Source organism: Pyxicephalus adspersus, chromosome 11 (assembly GCF_032062135.1).
Source record: "Pyxicephalus adspersus chromosome 11, UCB_Pads_2.0, whole genome shotgun sequence".
Lineage (NCBI taxonomy): Eukaryota > Metazoa > Chordata > Amphibia > Anura > Pyxicephalidae > Pyxicephalus > Pyxicephalus adspersus.
In genome coordinates, this window is record NC_092868.1 from 32,494,044 (window position 1) to 32,516,934 (window position 22,891).

Below are 22,891 nucleotides of genomic sequence, written 5' to 3' on the forward strand. Positions count from 1 at the left end.
ATCACCCGACACAGACACAAGATCTGGCGACATAGTTTGAGGAAAAAAAACTTGTCAATCTCATGCATCCGCACTGGCTTTTTTTTTCCCTTTTTGGTGAAAGTCACCCAAGAGCCTCCCAGGATGTGTGACGTAGGCTTTGCCCTCCCATTCATTCTTGATTGCCTAGGCGATCGAGAATTAAGGGGGCTGTGTTGCACTTTTTTTTTTGTTTTTTTTTTTTAGGTGTTGCACTGACAAAATGCATGGGCATGAGTCCTTTCATCAATAGGGAAAAAAAATTGCGGATCTCACTGCGCATGCGTTTTTCTTCCAAACTACGTCCCCAGATCTCGCACCTAAGCAGTGTGAGTTCAGGTAAAGTAAGAAGAAGAACGCGGTAGAAGAGAGGAGATGTCAGTGCCCAGCTTTCCCTCTGCGTCGGCCCGAAGACAGATACTGGGGACTTGAAACCTCCCGACAGACAGACTGATCTGCAGGATTGAAGGTAAGTGTGATTTTATTATGTTTTAGGTTTACGTCCGCTTTAAGTGTCAACATTTGCTGAATCATAACAGATAATAGAATAATAAAGCAAACTGGAAAATCATTCAAATAAAACCTGTGTGTTTATTGAGAACTGTGATTTACAATGCTGTGTGCACACTGCTATCATTGCTTCTATTTCTGGGAAAAAACAACTCCATTCTAGCGTTCTCCCTATAGAGCTGGCTGAATTACACACTATGAGGGGAGAACTTCTCCCAAACAACTCCATTTCAGCCGTTACCACAGAAACACTGAGCTGCTGAGAGGAAAAATCCCCACAATTCTCTGTACGTATCACGTCACGTCTTAAGCACCGCCCCTTCCGCAAACTCCGCCCCGCTCCATCTTAGCGTCACAGGTCACCCCTGATAGACAGCCGGCGTTCCGTAAGCATGACAGCCCGAGGCTCCCCCAGCCGCTTTCTGCAGAGTGTTCTGCGCAATGGGGTGGGCAGGTACGTGTGCCAGCTCAAGAGACTCACCCTCACCTTCAGCAAGGACGCCCAGCCTTCCCGAGGAGCCAGGTAACCCTACTGAACATTGCTGAGGGGTCAGAGCACATCCAGCACATGAGACTCAGGGTTCTGTGTTTGTTACATTGTATCTATGTGTATTCATCTATGCATAGTGTTCTATGTATCCTCTGCTCATTATAATAATAGAGGAACTAAACTCAACATTTTCACTTTACATAAAAGTGTAGACAATATAAAGAAAAAATGTTAAAGAGGAACTAAACTCAAAAATGCCTAAACAACAAAAAGAAAAATCACCTTCAATCCCGCAGTGCAGTCAATAAGTCCGGAGGTGTCTTCCATCGGGTACGGCGTCGGGCGCCACCATCTTCTCCTCTTCTTTCTGGTCCTTCTTCCTACCTAGGTTGGAAGTGCATGCGTGAGATTGGCAAATTTTTTTCTTTTCACCAAAAGGCTCCTTCTGCGCATGCCCAAGAGCCTCCCAAGATCCGTGACGTAGGTATCCCGGGAGGCTTTGCGCTCTCATTCATTCTCGATCGCCTAGGGGGGGTTCTGCACCCTTTTCCGTTAAAAATAATTATAAAAATTAATTATTCCTTTACATAAAAGTGTTGTCTACCCTTTATTTCTGAGTTTAGGTACGCTTTAAAGCAGATCTAAACTCAACATTTTCACTTTACATAAAAGGAAAGACAACCCTTCTATGTAAAGGAACAATGTTTGTTATTTTTTTAAATGCAACATTTTTTTTTTTTTTAAACCTCCCCTTTGTCGTGATTGCCCAGACGAATGGAGTGCAGAGCCTCCCGGGATACCGATCCTGTCACGGATCCCGGAAAGCTCTGGGTGCTCCTTCTGTGCTTGCCCTGATCTCAGACATGCGCAGAAGGGGCATTTTTTCTACTAAGGGAAAGGGATTCCAATCTCACATAAGCGCAGTGGGATTGGCTCTCTTTTTTTCTCCCCCTTATAGCGTCATTGAGGGACCTGCAAGATTAAAGGTAAAGGTAAGTGTGATTTTTTTTTTTTTTTTTTTTTTGTTATTAGGTTCTGCTTTAATTTGTGAATCAGACCTTCCAAACAGTGACCTAACCATTACAACATATCCTAAAATGTAATATAAAACAATGTTTCAGCTTCTCCCAGGGCTGCTCTCCTGCAGGATGGATTTACAACATGCGTGTTACATCACCTGTGCACCACCACCGTATGCTTTGGCGCCAGAAACCCTGAGAGATCAGGCAAGTAAATTCCAAATTGCAGAAGAGACATCGCCTGTCCCTTTCTCCAATAATGACGGTCAGATCAAGCATTTGTGAAAGTGAATCTTTAGGCTAGGTACACACATGCAATGGTTCTCGTCCGATAATTGGCTCAGGGCTGATACCTGATGAGAATTTTGTGTGTGTACAGCACCCATTGTCTAAACTACCATCCTGGCAGATCCATGGACGACGTACGATCGTGATAAAAGGGAAGGGGAGAGAGCACAGTGGGTGCTGCTCTGACGTTCTTCCCCATCCCCTCCCCATGGAGCAGAACAGTGCTGCACTCATTCATGCATTGTGCAGTCATTTGTTGTTGGAACCTTTCCAACAACAATTATTGCATGTGTGTACTTCGTGCAGCATATCGTATGTTCACCCAGCGCGTTGGGTAATGTGGTCTGTTGAAGATAATGAATTGTCAATTGTGTTGGCTCTGTTTTCTTTACAACCGGCAAGTCTCAGGCTTTTCATGCAGATCAGAATATATTGTTTGTTTTGTGTAAGAGTGAACTAATACAGAGGACCACTTACCTACTTCATAGTCAAGTGCACTCTGGTCATTATTTTGGTAGCACATGTATGTGGTTGGCTCTCAGTCATGACATATAATGCAGGGATAACTGTGTATGTTATTCTCACATTGTGAAAAACAAAATAACTAGAAGTAGGATAGAGTAGGTAAGTCTGAGTATTAAAGGTGAATCAAACATTTAATGCAGACAGATCCTTTATTGTTTAAGGGTCAGGCAATGACCCATTTGCATTTAAGTACGGTACATTCACCTGTCCTTTGGATTTTGCAGGCACTGCCATCTTCTTCTGATCCTCTTCAGGGTTCTGGATCTTCGGTCATCTTGATTGGCCAGGCCAGAATGATGTAACTTTCAGGAATTCTTTCACTCCTGGCACCCAGGTGAAAAACATAACTAACAGGCAGGTAAGTTTGTTTTAGTGCAGAAGGAACTATGTCTATGTCCCTTCTGCATTAAAAATTCTGCCTGCTTACAATGTTTCATTATGGAACTAAAACTCATCTTTAAAGCAGAACTTCATGCAGATATAAAGGTACACATTATTACAGCTCTGCATTCACTATTACTTAGTAAATGTAGTATTGGCACATTCACTCTTTCCCTAGATAATTTTTTGGAGTGCTGACCCCACTATGTAGAAAAGCTTGGGATTTTTCGGCAAAAAAATTAAAGAAGTCACACAATGTTATAGAACATCCCACAATCGTGGGTAAAATAATCAAGTTAACATATATTTTGTAATACAGCACCATACATTCAGTATAGATGGGCACAATCCAGATCAATCCTTCTGGGAGATAGTGCCTGGTAGCTTTACAAGAACAGATAAATTGTATCCAACATGTACACAACTGTCCCAAGCCCGACGCATTTTGCCGACAGGCTTTATCAGGAGATATATTTAGAGTGTTACATCATTAGTTGGTGTTTGAGATGTGTAAAAATAGGTCTTTAGGATGGTTCGAGTCCTGATAATGAAGGTATCCTGATGTCAGATCTTCTACAATGCCTACATTAATTGGCCGCCAAATGCTGTTGTAATTAGAACCACGGTCTTGTACAGAACTCTTTTCTGTTAATTTCTTCCTCTGGTCTGGGAGATCCCATAACGTTCTGCTGCAGCATTTCTGTATAGTTGGCCATGTGCTCCGATTCTCTGTTTTCTGTCCTTCTTACATTCACTATTACAGGTAGTCCCCAGGTTAAGGACATGCAAAAGTCAAAAAACCAAAGAGAGAGATTGAGCATGGTTTTCAGCACAAACAGTGTATTTATATTGTATATAAAACAAACATGGTGAAACATAAAAAAAAGGCCACTATAAAATCTAGTGGTCAACAGCAATATAATTAGAGCCCTAGGGGGCGCTGAATACAATACGGGAAATTATAAGGTCAAATTGGACCACAATAGTTTCTTGTGGTCCAACATAGGCCACAGGGGGCTAGACATGCAGCAACTCGTCAGTCATATACATTTACTAGCCATACAGAGTTTTTAACCATGGAGTCATGTTGCTAGTAGTACCCGATGCGTTTCACCAAATATGGCTTCCTTAGGGGTGTTATTTTGACAACATGTTGTTGTAGCTTGCAGAAGTTGTATATGATCCTGTAAGGTAGTATCCTATGCTTTTTCTGCAAAGTCTGGAGGGTATGATGCCTCCGAGGGATGTTTGCAGTAAGATGCAGTGGAACGCCTCTCTATAGTATGAACAATATTTTAGCAGATTGCGTGCAGACCAGCCACACAATACCTGGAATCTATATTCATCTATTACACAAGATCCCTAACTTGCTATATTAGGGTCTTAGCAAATCTGCTACAATATTGTTAATTATTATTTTCTGTATTGTATTCAGTGCCCCCTAGGGCTCTAATTATATTGCTGTTGACCACCAGATTGTATAGTGGCCTTTTCTTATGTTATGTTTCACCATATTTGTTTTTTATATCAATATAAATACACTGTTTGTGCCGAAAACCCTGCTCAATCTCTCTTTGTTTTTTTGACTTTTTCATATATTTTGAGGGTTGTTCACCTTAGTAGTAAAAGTGCGATATACCACCACCAACATTCAATTTGAACATATAGATGCCCCCTAGATATGAACGGGGCTTCCCTGCTGTGTGCAGGATGAAGGCTTAATTGGGGGGGAGGGGGGTTGCATGACTTGCAGAAGAAATCTTTTGTTAAACACAGCTGAGGTTGTGGGTGATCTGAAGAGGAGATGCATCTGTAACATCTTGTAACTCTAATGACCAAGACAAACACTGCATTTGTTTCTTTTTGCATATCAAAGCACAGCTTGCTCCAGAAGTTATTGAATGTCTAGGCTCCATAAAGTTTTTTTTTTTTTTTTTGCTTTGTGATTAACTCACATGATTTTATACAGTAACTGACACCACACTGCCTAATAATATGTTGAGACAAACATCTGTCCTAATTGCACATATTAAAATAATGTACCTGTTCCGACTTACATACATATTCAACTTAAGAACAAACCTACAGTCCCTATATTGTATGTAACCCAGGGACTACCTGTACTGCATTAAGTGTACTTTTCTTTTATGCATGTTGTGAGAGTAAACAAGTTTGTGTTGGTATAAGCTTCCTGCAGAGCTCAGACTAGGAGGGAGAAAAATCAGTTGTGTAAAGTGTGAGGCTCATGATGATAGAATTAGAGAGTAAAGTGATAAAGTTGTTCTTGGCTGCATGTTGCTTCTCCTTTCACTGTCTAGTCACAGACTAGGGAAGAGATGAACTTGTAAAATCTCAAAACAAAATAAGCTATATATATATATATTCTCCAGGCAGGGGTAAACATTTATTTTTTACTGGAGAGTTTGGTTTATAAAAAAAAAAAAGCACCCTGTAAAGGAAAATATTTAACAATTCTGGCAGAGAACAGAGAATGATTCAAGTTTTCACTCTCTTGAGCTACAGGCACCACATGCGTCTTCAGTATTAGTCGGATACCACAGTAAAAGCTCCACCTTCACGTGTGGGTCGCCTTAGGACAGAAGGGTAGAGTGGGAGGAATCATAGGGCCTGATTTAATTAAGCTCTCCAAGGCTTACAGAAGTGGATATAAGGGGCAATCTGGCCCTGGCATTTCTTCATGTTTCGGACATGTCCCGCAGGTGCTATAGTAACTCTCTCTTGAGACACCTTCTCAATGCAGATAAGGCCTGTATCCCAGCCTTATGGAAGAATACTGCCCCTCCGACGGTAGTACATTGGTTGCTGATATATATCACATGGAGGATACGATATCCACTGACGCTAAGAAAGCGGAAAGATTCGCACAGAGCTGGTACCACTGGATCCACTTTATCACTACTGAGGAATATTGCCGTTTGTTACGACTACCCCCCCAGATACCTGAGTATTCTGGGATGGATGCCTAATTGCATTCTGCCACTGTTTCAGAGATGTGATTGATTCTATAGCTGGTCAATGCCCACTCCAACCCCCCCCCCCCTTCCTTCTTCCCTTTTTCTTTCTTTTTCTCATTCTTAACTCCTTTTATTTTAATTAGTTAATTTGTTTGTTCTTTTATTTTTATTTTCCTATAAAAATGTTTTTGAAAACCTTAAGATGTCATGGTTCCTGCTACTGATACAGCATGACTGGTTTGTTACAATGTTTGTATTTCTATGTGGTTGGCTGTTAAGCCACAAGCTTGAAGATATGTATTGTTAGAACCTAACCTTGCTGTATGTTCTTTTTTTGAACTGTATGTTATGACCACTTTATTTTCTTTTCTCTGTATGTACCTTGATATTTTTTAATAAAAATAATTAAAAAAAAAAAAAAAGCTCTCCAAGGCTGTAAGAGGATACACTTTCATCAGTAAACCTGGGAGATCCAGCAAACCTGGAATGCATCTGTTCCAGGATTCAAAACATTTGCTAGCAAATGACCTGGAGAGCTTTAATAAATCAATAGTGTCTGATTCAGAAGCACTTAAAGCTCTTCAGTAGAGTGAAGATTTGTGTTATTGTTCACCAAAAAGCAAAAGTTTAAACTTAAACTTTTAAAATGTAATCTTTTGCTACCTACCATTTTCAGGAAGTGTCTATGCACTGTGATGTGAGTTGCAAACACATGTAACAGGATCTTGTGTTACCCATTAGAAAGAATTATTCTTTGTTGCAGTGGATTTTACTGTTATGATGTGCGGGCTCCATCTGACACTTCTACTAGCCAAAATGGAGCTGGATGAAAACAAAAGTATGGATGGCCATATTTATGCTCCATAGTTTAGAGGTTTAATGTTTAAAAAAGGGGAAAGGATACAAAGCCAATATGGTGTACTGTACAGAAATATAACTGCATCAAGAACAACCTTCCTTTAATGCCTGTATTTTTTCTACTTCTGATTTCAGAGAATTTATAGAAGAAAAGATAGTTGACTTTGCCAAGGCGAACCCCGGTGTTGTTCTGTATGTGGAACCCAAGCCATGCAGTGTACCTAAACTGGTGGCAGAATACTGTAAGTAGTGGTAAAAGATACAATATTTTTATGTAAGCAGACCTAAACTCTAATTTTTACTTTACATAAAAGGGTAAACAACCAGTTTATATAAAAGTAAAAAAATGTATTGAAAAAAAAAAGTGCAGTACCTCCCTAAGAAGGATACTGGGACGATTTCACCTTTCTATTATTTGTATTACAATTGTAAAACTCCCCTGTGCCAAAAAGTATGGGGGAGCTCTAAACTGTTGCTTTCACATGCAGCACAGCAGTCTGGCATGTTTCCAGCACAGTGCACCATTCAACAACCCTGCAGTGTTCTCCCAAGCCCCTTTTAGCTTGGTCCACCACCCGGGTCTTTTCAGTAACCACCAGGCTGTTTTTTTTTACTGAAGAGTTGGGTCACAATACAGGGGCTGCCACCCACCTACAATTCTTACCACCCGGCTTAAAATGATTTCTGGGTTGAACACTGCTTTGCTGATTAGAGCTGTAGGGAAAAGGGTGCCAGACCACCGGAGATCCCCCTGCTGTTCTTGTGGTGCAAAGGTTTTGAAGTCTAACCTGTATGAATAGAAATAAAGCAGCCAAATAGATTGAAAACTGGACAATAACATTTAAATATGAATTCTGGTGTCTTTGGTATAACATATATGGTTCTAGTTCAGATTTCTGACATAGGACCATCTATGTTTGGAGAAACATGGTTATAAAGTAAATTCTAAATTTGTGTTGTTTTTCTTCAGTGAACGGGACTGTCAGAGAAGAAGCAGTTAACCGAAAAACTGGAGAGGAAATAGCAGAGCTGGTACAGAAAATGGCCAGCCAGTCTGGTCTGGAGATCATACGCATCAGGAACCCTCAACACACTGACAACCCAAGTATTCAGGGACAATGGCATCCCTTCACCAACAAACCAGCTCATATAAATCTGCAATTGTTAGATACTGCCGGCCAACAGACCACATCCCAACAATAAATATTTACTTATTAGCTTTTCTCTATTTATGGTGTTCAAATGTCCTATCTTTTTACGTGACACTTCTGAGTTGAGCATTGCTTGAAAGAATTGGGTTGTGCAAGGTTTAAATGGTGTGGAAATAGCCAGGAATGGGTTATTGCATATGGGAGGTGCGTTCCAATTTACATCCCACCTTTGTGCAAACAGGTGGCAAAGTGATATACAAGTAATGGCCAAATGAGTGAATTTACTGATGAAATAAATTTATAATCCGCTGTTCATTTATTTACATTTTATGATGCTTTAGCAAATGGTTATCCAGTTAGTGTTTACGTTGTCTTTACTATTGCTGTGTAACTAGTAATGATCTGGTAGCACTTGTCTTCTTTACAGAGATTTTTTTGTAAGAAAATGATATTGACCAAGGATGTACAGGTAATTTTCACTGCCGTTCTAAAACAGACTATACAATATGCAGGAAGAAAATGTGGGGTCTATTTAAAAAGCAATGAATCAGACATTCCCTATATTGTTCCCTGGTGGAGAATCTGTTACTTGCATTGAAACACATGGACCTGCCAGATTCTGTTTCAGTGAAGGTCAGATTCACTACTTAAAAAGAGACTCATTTGAGTTGTAATAAGCATGCTTAATAGAATGGAGCTCATTAAAAAAAGCACATTGCTCCAAATAACATTTTTTAGTTTACATAAAGCTTCCTTTTAAACCTTGAAAAAAGAAAACTTTAAACATTATGTTTACTTTATACACACATGTAAACACTTTATTAATATACATAATACCAGTTTGTTTAAATCTAAGCAGAATGCTAATAAAAATAACATATTTACATTTAATAGATACAAGTCACACAGAATCAAATAAGGAATATGTTGCAATTTACACATCTTCATTGCGTTTCCTTTTTTTGCCAGTAATGCCAGACTCTTTTCTGTATTGATGCCTGTGGACAAGAAAACAAAATTTGAGAAATGGAGATTACAAAATATTTGTTAAATAATAAGGATAAATATCTCCAAAAAAAGCACTAAAATAATTACAATTCTGCTTTGTGTAAGAATTCACAATATTCTCTAAAAGACATGGGTGTCTTTAGCTGGCTTCTGTAGGTGCCAGAAAGCCATAAGCAAAATTTGGAGCTACTGCTGTCCTTTTTCTAAAAATACTTGTTGCCTGGCATGTAAACCAATGCAGTAAGTAAAACATGAAAATTACATATTAATGAAAAAATTCACTCTGCTGTCAAAAACAAATTAAAATGATATGTTCTGTAAACCTATAACTAACCTATGCAAACACTGCAGTTTGCAGACTTTCTCTTGCCAAAGGTATCACTTTCTTGGATAAATCCGGCTCTAAATTTCTATTCAGCACAGTGCATGTGCTGTAAAAACTGAGCTTTTAATCCATTGTTGCTATACATCTGCTAGGGACACAAGCTGACTGAAATGTCATTAACATTGCTAGTCACATGGGAAAAATGAGAGCCCTCATTGTAAGAACCAATGCTGGAAGGAGATTCTATCACTAACTTGGCATGCTGCTCGACACAGCAAAAATGCAGAGGCTTGGCATGTTCATCTCTGCATAATCATCTGAAATAAAGGTGAGAAATCTAGAATAGTATATTTTCGAGACTGAAAAGCATGGGCTGCTAGCAAGCAAGAAGCAAAAAACAAAATGGACACGTTGCATTTATAGGCAATAGTACCAATTGTATTCAGTGATAAGACTCAGAAAACATAATCATAGTAATGTAAAATCAAATGTACATAGTAACATGAATTTAGATGGCGAAGAGTGGGAAACTTGCCATCCTATTTGTACTAGACAAAGGTAACCTATGTCATGAATGTAGAAAGTTCAGTATATCAACTGTATTCTATGAGTGTTATCACTAAATACAATTAGCACTATTGAAAATAAAAAAAACACGTCAATTTTGTTTATTTCTTCTGTATATTCGGGGTTGGCACAATCACTGGTGAACCAAGAAGCTCTCCACTGCTATACTAAATTGTCTTTGGTAGCAAGCAGAAACCTTTTTGGTATGATCTGATGTTTAGTTTAAAATGTAGCATCTCTACTTAGCACCAAAAATTTTCTCCCAATCTATGCATCAACTTAAATGCAGGAATTAAATAGGAAAGAAAAAAATATAGATAATACAGGATTTTAGCTTGCTAGAAAACAAAGCTAGGTTTTACAGGAAAAACTTAAAAAATAGTAGACATTTTTTTTTGTCCAATCCACCTGTAGGGGGCACTATGATTAAAAGGTTAAAGACTTTCTTCTTCAATAACGCCCCCTCCCTAGTGTTCTAATTCTGTCAGTTTTTTAAAGCAAAAAAGTGATCCTATTTTTTTTTTTTTGCATAGAATTTTTTGTTTATATTGTGGGCCTGTAATTCCTAGTATTAACTCCTGGGTATGGTAATTATATTGATTTATTATATTATAACCATAAATTGTAATATAATATTAAAGAATAATGAAATAATGGACCACAACAATGTAATTTATAAAAAACTAATTTATCAAAAATTTTTAAAAGGTCAGATCAAGGTCTGGGATAATAGTGGGACATAAATGTAAATCGGGGCACTGGGCAATGATGTTTGGTGCACTAAAATATGTACTTTGATTTTTATTATATGTTGTGTAGTGTTTTTTAATGTAACAACTATTTAAAAGCAGATTTCCTGCTGGCACCACCCCAGGAATTTACTATTGCTGCTCCCATCAGCAGTTAGATGCGATGCACAATGCAGAAGTCCTGCATTGTGCATCGCATCTAACTGCTGATGCGTGCAGCGCCCCCTAATGCAGAAACGCCCCGGCATCAGAGCGGCTGGAACGCAGGTAAGTGGAGCTTGTTTTTTTACCCCGAGTGTGACTCGGGATTACCGCTTTTTGCAAGTGGAATTCACCATGAGTCACACTCGGGATTACCTCTAGGGGGGTTAATGGGCAAGAAAATCAACAAACTTTTTGTGAACAAAAAAGGTCAAAATCATTTGGCCAACAAGATTGGCGACTTCATGGATCCCTCAAACTTATAAACTGTTTCAAAATTGAGAATTAAAGGAGTATGCATATATAAACACATAATATACCTGGATTGCCACCTCCTTCCACTATTCCACACTCTCCCAAAGGAAGGAAGCCAGCCCTCATCAGTTGGAGCAGTGTGATCGAAATTTGCACCCACTCTGTTTGGAGGAAGTTTCTTTAATTTCATCATCTCTCCTGTTAAATGAAAAAGAACAATATTCTTAAAATCCTGAATTTTGCAGTTAAGATTGATTCACATTTTCTGACTAAAGCATAAAAAGGCAGTACATTTTTTGACGAGCTGAATTTAACATTGATTATTTTGGGACTAGTTTCCTTTTGTATTGTCAAGAGACAATGGCCCTGATTTATTAAAGCTCTCCAAGGCTGGAGATAAAATACTTTCAGCAGTGAACCTTGGTGATCCAGTAAACCTGCAAAGGATTTGGTCCAGAATTTAAAACATTTGCTAACAAATAGCTAATGACTTTTAGGAAATCCATTTCAGGTTTGCTAGATCATGCAGCTTCACTGATGAAGGTGTATTCTCTCCAGCCTTAGAGAGCTTTTATAAATCAGGGCCAATATAGTGAGACAATATTGTTTACAAAGCTATTCTTGCATGAAGTTTGTGGCACAAAACTATAGGCAGTGCTACAATTAGCTTTCACAAAGTAAACGCTTGTTATCAACTGGAGACATCAGTTTAAATAGGAAGGGTTTTCTCTAACAGCAAAAGAAAAAAAGTGATTGAGGAGCTATATAGTTGTTTTATATTTATTAAAGTCAGAGATTACAAACATTTTATTTATCACAACCCCTTCTAAATGTTTTTTATCCTCATAACATTTACAAAATTGGTATATTTATAAACATATTTTATTGCAATATATTTACTTACTGTGTTTTAGAAAGCTTTCTAATGATGGTCCAATCTCTGTATTTGCTTCCTCCTCTTCAGAGACCATCCATGGAGGAACAGCACCTTAATATTAGGAATACAATTTTATAACACACTATTTTTACACTGCAGCCCAAAAATAATGCAGGTCCCTCTAAAAACTTAGCAACAAAGTGCAGAGCTCTGGTAAAAAAAAAAAAAAACACAATTCCAGAAATATACTTTAAACTTGTATAAGTATCCCTACATTACACCTCTGTGGCAATGTTAACTGTCTGCTAGCGAAGTTTAGAAATACAAAAAGGGAAGCCAAACACTTGTCACACACAATGGACCTGATTTATTAAAGCTCCCCAAGCTTGGAGAGAATACACTTTCATCAGTGAAGCTGGGTGATCCAGCAAACATGGAATGGATTTCTTCAAGGTATTTGCTAGCAAATGTTTTGAATATAAAACCAGATCCATTCCAGGTTTGCTGGATCACCCAGATTCACTGATGAAAGTGTATCCTCTTTAATAAATCAGGCCCAATGTCTCCACCAGCAAATAAACTAGTTTCAAACAATCTAATCTAAATTACAACTACTTATAGAATATTATATATAAGTTGTGCGCAAACTACACATATCTGCCAACCCACCACCCAACCCCTTTTACCTGTGTGAACGTTGCCCTTGTCAGTAGTCACCTACGGGATAAATAAAAACATATTAATAACTGTTGTAGATTAGTTATATCAGTGGTGGTCAGAACTTGAAGAAACATTACATGAGACTGCTATTAGACACAGCTACTACAGTTTTTATGATCGCATATTTGTGCCCCCCCCCCCAACATTATAAATGGCTTTGTGCCAATTTTTTTTAGGAAGATAAATTATAAGAGATCATAGGAACAAAATATTATGGCAAAGAAAAGGAATGGAGAGCAAAGAAAAAGGTAGTGAGAAAGAAATAAACCAAAATTAATTTCTGGTCCAAGTAAGAGAAATTTACAGGAGCCCGAAGGGATGCAAAAAAAGGGCTTAAAGTTTATTCTGCCCTGGTTGACAGTCTGGTAGGCTACTAACAGGTTCCAGAAACTTTCCAGAGTGGTACTTCTTTTTGCCACATAAAAAAATGTGTTAACTGTACACTACGCCACAACTGATTAGTTAGTGTGCCTGTGGGCATAATTAAAACTGTTTGTTGATATGAAAAATATCCAACCACATTCAGAATTATAAATCTGAGGAACCTATAAAATGGTAAATCATTGTTTACAGCAACTATATATAAAAACAGCGCTGTTTTAAAAATAAATTAAAACAATGAATTAAGATTACCTGTTGACCGATATATGTTAGAGATGGTGCTGGTATGAATGGATTTTCAAATTGACCAGGCCCGTTGCTGGAACTGGATGCTGTTGCACTGTTGAGACATAATTCTTTAGTCACTAAAGATTCTGAACAGTACACTGTAAACTCTGTCTACCCCTATTTTTTAATTTTACTGAAACACTGTTAAGGTTTTCTGAAAGCAGAGACCCTTTAAAATTAAAGTCTGGCATGTGCATTTCTGAAACAGTGAAATACCAAATACTGCCTCTAGGCAGCGGTTTATAATCAGATTAGATTCACCCTAAAAGTGGCCCTAAAAATACACACCATTGGGCCACAAGTGAGAGATCAGGTGGGTATACAGCCGCATGAAACAAGCTTTTAGCTTTCAGTTGTCTGCTTGTTTAACCCTCTGATTGGCGTGATGGGTGGTACAAGACTTTGATAGTCAAGGGGTTGTGGATAATTAAAAAGGCCCCAATCAGATTTTATTAAATACATTATTTACATTATTATTGATGTATTTTACATGATTATTTTAGCAACTTATAACATGCATGTAAAACTGTACCAAAACACATTAAAAATTGATTTGTTTTCAAAATCCATTGAAAGCAGTTTAAAATCCTTTTATATCTGTTGATTATTATGATGATGATTATGTATATTGACTTTTTTATTTTAATAAGATATAATAAGTGTTTATAGATTATGCTGCACTAAATTGATCCTGTATAACAATTAGGATACTTTGGTGCTTCTGTACATCATGTTGTGCAGATCAGTGTTCCCAAACCTTTTTGGACGCCACGGACCACTACATTTACGGATTTCAGATCTGCGATGGGCCTGCGATTGGAGAGTGGGCAGGTTGTGTCCAGAGACACACCCTGCCCATGGCCCTGAGCCTGCGATGCATACAGGAGACATGGTGCGTGGCTCTGGGCGGTTTGCCCCCCCAAGCGGGATCCTTCCCCTGACCTCGCTGGGGGGGTGCACTGGCCAAAGCTGCAGATCACAGGTTGGGGACCGCTGGTGTAGATAAACTGGAGAAGGTTTTTCCCTTCTGCTCCTTTTCCAATGATAACACTGCCAGCAAGACATGAAGTAATGTACATTTTTTACACAATGACATGACAGCAAGCAAGAAGCTAATAGTAGCTGTGGCTTTTACCACTTTGATAGAAAAAGCAACTTCATCAACTCCTAAAGCTCTGGTATAGGTCAATACAGTCATAGAATACAAAATGTGGGCAAACTTGTTTATTTGGAACAAAACAGAAATAAAGCTCTTTTTTTGGAAATTTTACAAATACCAGAAAGAGGTAAGCAGTGAAAACATATTTTTTTTAGAAAAATAATAAACTTCCTTACCTGCATTGTAAATACATAGTATTGTCCTGGGATTCCTCTTCAGCTTCATCATCCTTCTGTATTGTAATTAAGGATATGTTAACAGTTGTATTTATATCTTAAATTGTTTTATGAGGTCATTCCTGTTTATGTTAAACAAATAAACAAGCAATGGAAAAATACATAGCAAATAAGAAAAACAAAAAACAACTAAAATATAAGCACAATTATTAGGAAAACATGAAACAAATGTCAACCCTCCTATACTGACATGGTCTATTTAACAACTGTTTCAGAAGATGGCACCTGAAAGCTTTTGGGGGACAAATGGGAAATGTATTATGATTGTCCAGAGGAAACAATCGAGTACATTCCGTTCTACATAAATAACCTACAGCAAGCCCTGCATAGCCTTCTTACATTAAAAACTGGAACAACTCCTTCAAACTCATACACTTATATTCCTTGTTGTAGCAAACTATTACTAAATCCTGGAACAGATCTAAAGTAGAATACCTGAGGTCAAATGCTAAATAGTTTTATAGTAGATTTTATGACAGATACGAAGTTGATCAACATAATAACAGGTTTGCACTCAAAATGTTAATTTGGTAAATGGTTTTCCAAAACACAAACCTACATTTTATGATGTCATACTTTATAGTACTCCTTGACACAGTTTAGGTAAGTGTGTATGTAAAGGCAAACATTTTATTTGGCATTTGATAAAAAAATAGGGTTAGACCCTCTGCCAATTACTCTATTCAGTGTCCCACTGAAAATGCTCCAATAGTGAACTATCTGAAATAACATCTTGAGATTTCCTGTGGTAGCTTCAGGACAGGCAGTAACGATGATATCCCTAGCAGGACACAGGCAGCAAAAATAACTCTATTACTCTCTAAATAACTTCATAGGGGTTTAAACTCTTCCCAACCTTATTAAAAAGAAGTTTAGCTTTACATACTCTTTTATTCTTTATAAGGTGAACCTGCACATCTGTGTTGTAGATTACCACAAAGCTTGGCAACACAGATAGCAGTGTGTTCAAAATGCATGTTAGGGAGCACTGGGAAACAATTCAATTAATAGGAACTGCCTTAGTGCAATTCGTGTGACTTAATGTACTGAAAAGAAGCAAATGGGTTCTCAGGCATTTTTAAAAACTAGTTTTTTTACTTTAGGCATGTGGCATCACTAATATCACTGTACTATACTATACTATACATGTGTACGTTAAGGTTCAAATACTGTTGCATGTATATGTTTTTGAAAGTACAGTATATTGTAGCTGTGAAATTGTCATACGATGGAAAGCAAATTACATAAGGTAACGATATTTATAAAAAATATATAGAACAGAAAAAGCTTGACTGTTAAATATAAACCAACCAGGTGCTGTCTTGCCTCCCTCAAAAAGCCTCAATAAGTTTCTTATGCTCATAAGAATGCCAGCTGCTGACTCGCATGCCCCCACTTGCAGGCATATTTGACACTTCAATTTCTAGATTATGAGTAAAAATGACACCATTTATAATATAAATTTAACTTTTACATCTGCTACACCGAAACAATATGGTGTGTAACCAAATCTAATTAATGATGGATACAGGTCTGTTGATTTTTTGTAACAAACCTCTAGGGCATTCTGTAATATCTCAAGTCTGTTCTGCTCCACCATCTGAATGTGATTAGCCATCTGTAAAAAGGAAGCAAAAAGAAAAACAAACATTAGACACCATACAATGCAAAATGACCTTATATGTGAGGATTACATTGTATACCCACCTGTTTAATAAGAACATCCTCCTTTTCTTCATAAACTTCCAGGGCTTTGATTATAGAAGATTTGAACCTTAGAACACACACAAGTGATATTTGTTAGCAAACAGCGGATGAAGGGGGTAGGAACTAAATATAATCATAATGGATAAGTGAGAGAAAGATCTCATATGATAATGCAGATAGTACTTAAATCTAACCAGGAAGTGCTAGAAAATCACTGTAAAAAAGCCAAAAGAAAAACTCATCTGGTAGCAGAACGGTGGCCAAGTTTTGGACATTTGGATATTTACATATTTTTAGCAAACAAACATCACTAAGTAACTATAAGCCTTTTGGAGTATTTCATTGTCAAAATTTTCTCTCAGAAACTCAGCCACCTGCACCCTGCCATATGAGTTGCTAACCTGTGAAGTAATCACATTGGAAAACAAATATGCTGGGGAAAGACTTCTGGTGCGTAGAGTTTCTTTTAAGCTTATTTGCTGCTTGTGAAAATTAAGTGTAAATATCTCATTCTCTTTAGCCTGACCAAAGTTTTTAATTTAGGAAACATTTAAAAATAGTAATAGAATAAGAGATGTTCACTCCACGAATTGGCACTGTGAAAGCAGGGCTAGAGATAGGAGAAAATCTCCTTGCTGGGGTCATGGAGAGCGAATAAAAGGTAACTATGCACAGGTAGTCCCTGCATTACATACGAGATAGGGACTGTAGGTTTGTTCTTAAGTTGAATTTGTATGTAAGTAGGAACAGGTACATTATTTTAATAAATGCAATTAGGATAGATGTTTATCTCAACATATTATTGGGCAGCATTGTGTCAGTTACTGTATAAAATCCTCACTGTGAGTTATTCATAAGCAAAGCAAAAAAACAAAACACTGGAGCCTAGACATTCATTAACTTCTGGAGCAAGCTGTGCTTTGCAAAGAGAAACAACTGCAGAGTTTGGCTTGGTCATTAAAGAATTACAAAAGGCTGCAGAAAGAGCTCAGTCCTTAACATCATCCAAAACCTCAGCTGTGTCATGCAAACCGCCCTCCTACCCCCTTCAAACCTGTCCCCCACAGGAGCGAGCATGGAAGCCCTGTTCGTATCTAGGAGGCGTCCCTATGCTGGATGTCCTTATCTCGGGGACTACTTGTAAATTTAAAGTCTTCCACTGTAATTATCCCTATATTGTTCATATTTTACCCTCAATACTTACCTATTGTCAGATAACACATTTTTCTAAAGCTGCCTCCACACATTAGAGATGGCCATTCCTGTACACTTTACTTGACCTCTGAAAACATACTGTGGCCCTTTTTTGGGCCAAGTGCAGTGTTTCTAGTGGATTGCTACTATTTTTGCCAAAATAAGCCATAGCTGGGTGGTTGCCTTAAAGTCTAACCAGAAGGTCATCTGGTGGTCAAATTATCACAGTACCTGTAAGTAGCTGGATGGACCAAAGGTTAACATACATAATTGTTCAAAAAATTCGGATTCTTTGTAATGCATCATTAAATTTTAACCAGAATGAGTATCTGAATTAGCCCTTTTTAACTGTAACCCCCAACTCAAAGAAAGAAGAGACAAATGGTAAGCACTGGGTGCTAGTCAGGGTTTGGTAAAATATTTGCACTGCTTCCATTGCAGCCAAAAGGTCTGCTGGAAAGGATACACTTTCATCAGTGAAGCTGGGTGATCCAGCAAACCTGGATCAGATCTGGGCCAGGATACAAAACATTTGCTAGCAAATAACTTTGAAGAAATTCATACCAGGTTTGCTGGATCACCCCGCTTCACTGATGAAAGTGTATCTTCTCCAGTCTCAGAGAGCTTTATTAAATCAGGCCCTCTGTGTCAGGCAGCACCAAGTGTGTCTGATGCCTGAATCTTTTCCAATGTCCCTGCAGCTTTTTTTCCTGCAGGACACGCTAGTTACACAAGAAGCAGGATGGGAGATCTTCACCAATCAGCAGAAGGTTTTATAGGCATCCAATGCGCCTATAGGTGCTGTATGTTGAAGATTTCAGCAGCAGATACTACTCCTCCAGTTGGAGATTTAGATGAAGGCTGCACTGGTTAGCTTAAGAATTATTTTTCATACAATTGTTGTTTACATTTTTTGCATATAACGTCAAAGTGTTTAAATACGTCAATGGTTTCTAATCTCAGTAACTCACCTTTCAAACTCTTTTGTAGTGAGGGAAAAACGTGCTTTTAATTTTACATCAGCCTGGTGTGTCCACCAAAATTTGTTTACTGCCTTCGTGTGTTCTGGGCTGTGAAATATAAAAAACAACCATTCTCATTATTTATACCATTCTCCAAGTTCACATTTATTTATTTATTTTATTTTTACAGTGTATGTCTGGCTAAGTTTTGTATTAAGCTTTACATAGAGCAGAAAGTTTTTTACTATTCCTGTAAAGGGACACAGACAGTAAAAAAAAAAAAGAGCAGGCATGGGTTTTACACTCCCCCACTCTATTTAAACAAACAAAAAAAGAAGTTTTGCCTTTGCGTATATTTTAACAACTTTCTATGTAATCCAAAAAGAAAAAGTTAGGTAGTGTTAGCTACCTAATAACAGGGCTTGATTTAGGCAATCCAGCAAACCTGGAATGGATCCAGTCCAGGACTGAATACATTTGCTGACAAATAGCAAATTGCTTTTAAGAAATCCATTCCATGTTTGCTGGATAACCCAGGTTCACTGATGAAAGTGTATCCTTTATAGCCTTAGAGAGTTTTAATAAATCGGGACCATTGTCACATATCAAGTTAGTGAAATCTATTCACAAGGTAATAGTATGGCTGGCATTTTTTTAAAATGTGTGATCCTGGTGAACTGCAAACAGATAATTTTGCTCTTTCCTTCACACTCAGAGGATCTCCAATCTCTGCATTTAGCAGCAACCTGGGAAACCTTGTTTGATCTGCAAGGGCTACCAGGAGCCTGGATGAGGTCAGGACAGGGGATCAGCACAATGAGGCTGGAAGTGTCAGTATATCACAAACACATACCATGATCACATCACTATTCTTCTGTGTCCCCTGTACAAACAATGGTGACAATATAGGATGTCGGCAGTCTATTCACTCATGACTGGGCTGCTTTTGCATGTTATTGCATGACACAACGCACAGGATACATGACATGTGAGGGCATTTATCCTACCCATCACCCTTTATATAGAATACTATACTAGTAATACAAAAGAAGGAAGTGAGGCAGACCCCCAGGACTGACCAGATTGTAATAAAGTAATACAGGTTTACATACAAAAATGTGGCCATCAATAATCCAGTTCCTTCAGATTTCCCTCATGGATTTTGGAGCACATTTTAAAATTTACAATGCTTTCTGGAGGCGCCGTTTATGTTTTGATGGTGCTGTGCTCCAGAATCAGCTGTTGGGTCTTGCTTGCACCACTTTCCTGCTCATTCCCATTTATTTGCTGCTGTATAGCCCCATTATAGATTCAGCATCCATTTAAAAGAACTGTACAGGTAGTAATCTTCTGTTAACTATATACAGCATATACAACTGTAAAAAATCTGGAACGTTTGAAAATCTGGCACTCCTCAGGTTGGGGGGTTGCTGGATTTTTCAAAGTCAACCTGTAATAAAATAATAAAGGATTCTTTCCCACCATCCCCCTACAAATCATAGAAATGGGCAGCACAGTGGTTAGCACTCGCAGCCAGGACACTATCTGCATGGAGTTTGCAGGTTCTCCCCATGTTTGTGTGTGTTTCCTCTGGGTACTGTGATTTCCTACTACATTCTAAAAGGTTATATGGCTTCCCCCTAAACTGACCTTAGACTGTATTATAGACATAAGACTATGGTAGAGACATGAGACTGGTAGGGACATTAGAATGTGAGCCCCTTGTGGGACAGCTAGTGATATGATTATGGACTCTGTACAGCGCCGTGTAATATGTCGGTGCTATATATATATATATATATATGCTGTGTGATAATAATAATAAGGTGTGCAGTATAAGCAGCACGGTACCTGTGTATGTGCTCCAGCATTCCTCCATATAACACGGCCACATTGCCATCACTGGTGTGTTTCTTCACCTCCTCCTCACAGCAATAACACCAGAACTTCTCTTCGTGCTCCAGCGGATCAAACCTCTCCACTGCGGCTACCGAAATCATCTTCCGGGCGGCCTCCACCTGAGGGACACAGCCATGAGCTCTGCTACCGATACATAGATCACTCACCCACCCATTCTTCTTACCTTATCGGCGAAGGAGCGTAGCACAGCCTGCAGCTTCTCCTGGTGTTTCTTCTCATACACATGTTTTCTTCTGCTATAAAACACAGACTTACGGCACACAGCGCACTCATACACCACCATCTCCCCACTGGAATAACACTTCCGGGTACCGCACAGCACGTGACCAGGAAGTCGCCACGTGATTGTATTGTTTTGGCACGTGACCGGTCAAATGACGCAGACGTCTCTGCAGGTAATTTAATGGAAGCTTTTAGTTAGAGTAGTGTGCAATAAAAGCAGCATGGTGCCAGTGCAGTACTTGTGCTGAGCTTCACACACAACATCCTTGTAAAGATCTATACTGTAGTATAGAGAAAATGTGTTGGTGCTTTCCTGCCTCCTAGGTTTAAAGATGGTGCCACCCCTCTTTTATGTTGCAGCGTACCTAAACTTAGAAATTTCACTTTACATAAAAGGTTACACAACCCTTTTATGTAAGGTAAAATTATGATTTTTTTTTAAGTGCAACACCCTGTTAAATAAATAAATAAATAAATATTGTGCAGCATCGCCATATTTTCGGCCCCCTAATGACGATCAACAATGAATGGGAGCGCAAAGCCTCCCAGGATACCTATGTCAGACATCACGGGGGGCTCTTGGCTACTCCTTCTTCGCGATCCGGAGCATTTCAGGCATGCGCAGAAGGAGCCTTTTCATGAGAAGAGAAAAATTTACAGATCTCACTGCACATGCGTTTTTTTTTCAACCTACATCACCTGATCTCACCCCTGGGTCGGGTGATATAGGAAGAAGAACCCGGAAGAAGAGGAGCAGATAGCGGTGTCCGGCCCGCCGGCTCAGTGGCGAATGCTGGGACCCGATGGAAGACACCTCCGGACTGATCGACTGCTCTGCGGGATTGAAGGTAGGTGCATTTTGTTTGTTTTAGGCATTTTTGAGTTTAGTTCCTCTTTAAAGTAATGACGAAAAGGAGAGAAAGACGGGGTTCTTTTGTGGCAATTTCAACTATATTATATTAAACACAAAGGAAAATAACTCTTTTACACAAAAAAATAGGTCAGTACATCATATTGATTTGGTATTTTTCCCATTAGCATCATGGGAAAAGAACCCAAAACTAGACACAATGTTCCCTACATAATTGAGGAAAGGCTGTCTCGTAACCTTACGCGTTTTACCCACTGACTTCTTCAGGGGATATATGGAGACTGTTTTGTTAGGGTACCGCTATGGAGAGTCCTAATTGGGAGGAAAGTTGTGCAATTACGGTTTAATAACTGTTCCCAATAGACTTCTGGTGGTATAGTTCAAGGTTGGCATGGGAATGGTTAAGGTGCCATGCAGAGTGTGCAGCCAGCCAGTCGGGTTGAGAGATGGTCTTTCCTTGATTATGTAGGGAATACCATGTCTAGTTTTAGGTCCTTTTCCTATGATGCTAATGGGAAAAAAATCAAATGAATGTGATGTACATAGCTATATTTTTTATGTAAAAGAGTTTTATACCTTTGTGTTTAATATAATATAGTTGAAATTGCCGCAAAAGAACCCCCTGTCTTTCTCTCCTTTTCCTCATTTCTTTACTGTACCAACTCAGATAAACACTTGGTGATTTTTTTTTTTTTTAATAACACCTGTTGGGAATTGTGATTTTACTAAAACCCCATCTATGTGTTGTATTCCAATCGGATGCTACATGCAGTCTAGTAATAAATCAAGTGCTTGGAGCAAGCCCAAATAATATTATAAAATGCTCAGGTTCCTGATGTGACTTCCATTTTGTTCTCTTGTATATCTAGGCTTTGTGTGGTCATAGTTTTTGGTCTGGGACAAATCTACACATAGCCTAGGACTTAACTAGTGGAGCCATGCTTGTATAACATTTACCCACTTATCATATTGCTGATGGGGTCTATATCCCTGCCTATATGATAACAAATTGAAGCTTTACAGCAGTGGTTGCT

At 38.5% G+C, this 22,891-nt stretch overlaps 2 protein-coding genes across 2 annotated transcripts; one reads left to right on the plus strand and one right to left on the minus strand.

Moving 5' to 3' along the window:
• Positions 1-854: 854 nt before the first annotated feature.
• MRPL43 (mitochondrial ribosomal protein L43) lies at positions 855-8,292 on the plus strand. Its single transcript, XM_072427264.1, has 3 exons — positions 855-1,051; positions 7,200-7,306; positions 8,035-8,292. Exons 1-3 carry the CDS (start codon positions 921-923, stop codon positions 8,265-8,267), a joined length of 471 nt encoding a protein of 156 aa, XP_072283365.1. The 5' UTR covers positions 855-920; the 3' UTR covers positions 8,268-8,292.
• Positions 8,293-9,001: 709 nt separating this feature from the next.
• On the minus strand, positions 9,002-21,084 carry CENATAC (centrosomal AT-AC splicing factor). Its single transcript, XM_072427263.1, has 11 exons — positions 20,928-21,084; positions 20,696-20,862; positions 18,854-18,952; positions 16,689-16,755; positions 16,537-16,599; positions 14,922-14,977; positions 13,551-13,638; positions 12,884-12,914; positions 12,225-12,308; positions 11,386-11,518; positions 9,002-9,213 (listed from the first exon to the last, which is right to left on the minus strand). Exons 1-11 carry the CDS (start codon positions 21,045-21,047, stop codon positions 9,150-9,152), a joined length of 972 nt encoding a protein of 323 aa, XP_072283364.1. The 5' UTR covers positions 21,048-21,084; the 3' UTR covers positions 9,002-9,149.
• Positions 21,085-22,891: the final 1,807 nt, after the last annotated feature.

Excerpts from the sequence above, each read along its gene's own strand:
- MRPL43 (XM_072427264.1), top strand. The coding sequence starts at position 921 with ATGACAGCCCGAGGCTCCCCCAGCCGCTTTCTGCAGAGTGTTCTGCGC. Across the intron at positions 1,052-7,199 it reads CAGCCTTCCCGAGGAGCCAG|AGAATTTATAGAAGAAAAGA; the intron begins GTAACCCTACTG and ends TTCTGATTTCAG. Across the intron at positions 7,307-8,034 it reads TAAACTGGTGGCAGAATACT|TGAACGGGACTGTCAGAGAA; the intron begins GTAAGTAGTGGT and ends GTTTTTCTTCAG.
- CENATAC (XM_072427263.1), bottom strand. The coding sequence starts at position 21,047 with ATGGTGGTGTATGAGTGCGCTGTGTGCCGTAAGTCTGTGTTTTATAGC. Across the intron at positions 12,915-13,550 it reads TAACATATATCGGTCAACAG|GTGACTACTGACAAGGGCAA; the intron begins GTAATCTTAATT and ends TTTATCCCGTAG. Across the intron at positions 11,519-12,224 it reads AGAAAGCTTTCTAAAACACA|GAGAGATGATGAAATTAAAG; the intron begins GTAAGTAAATAT and ends TTCATTTAACAG.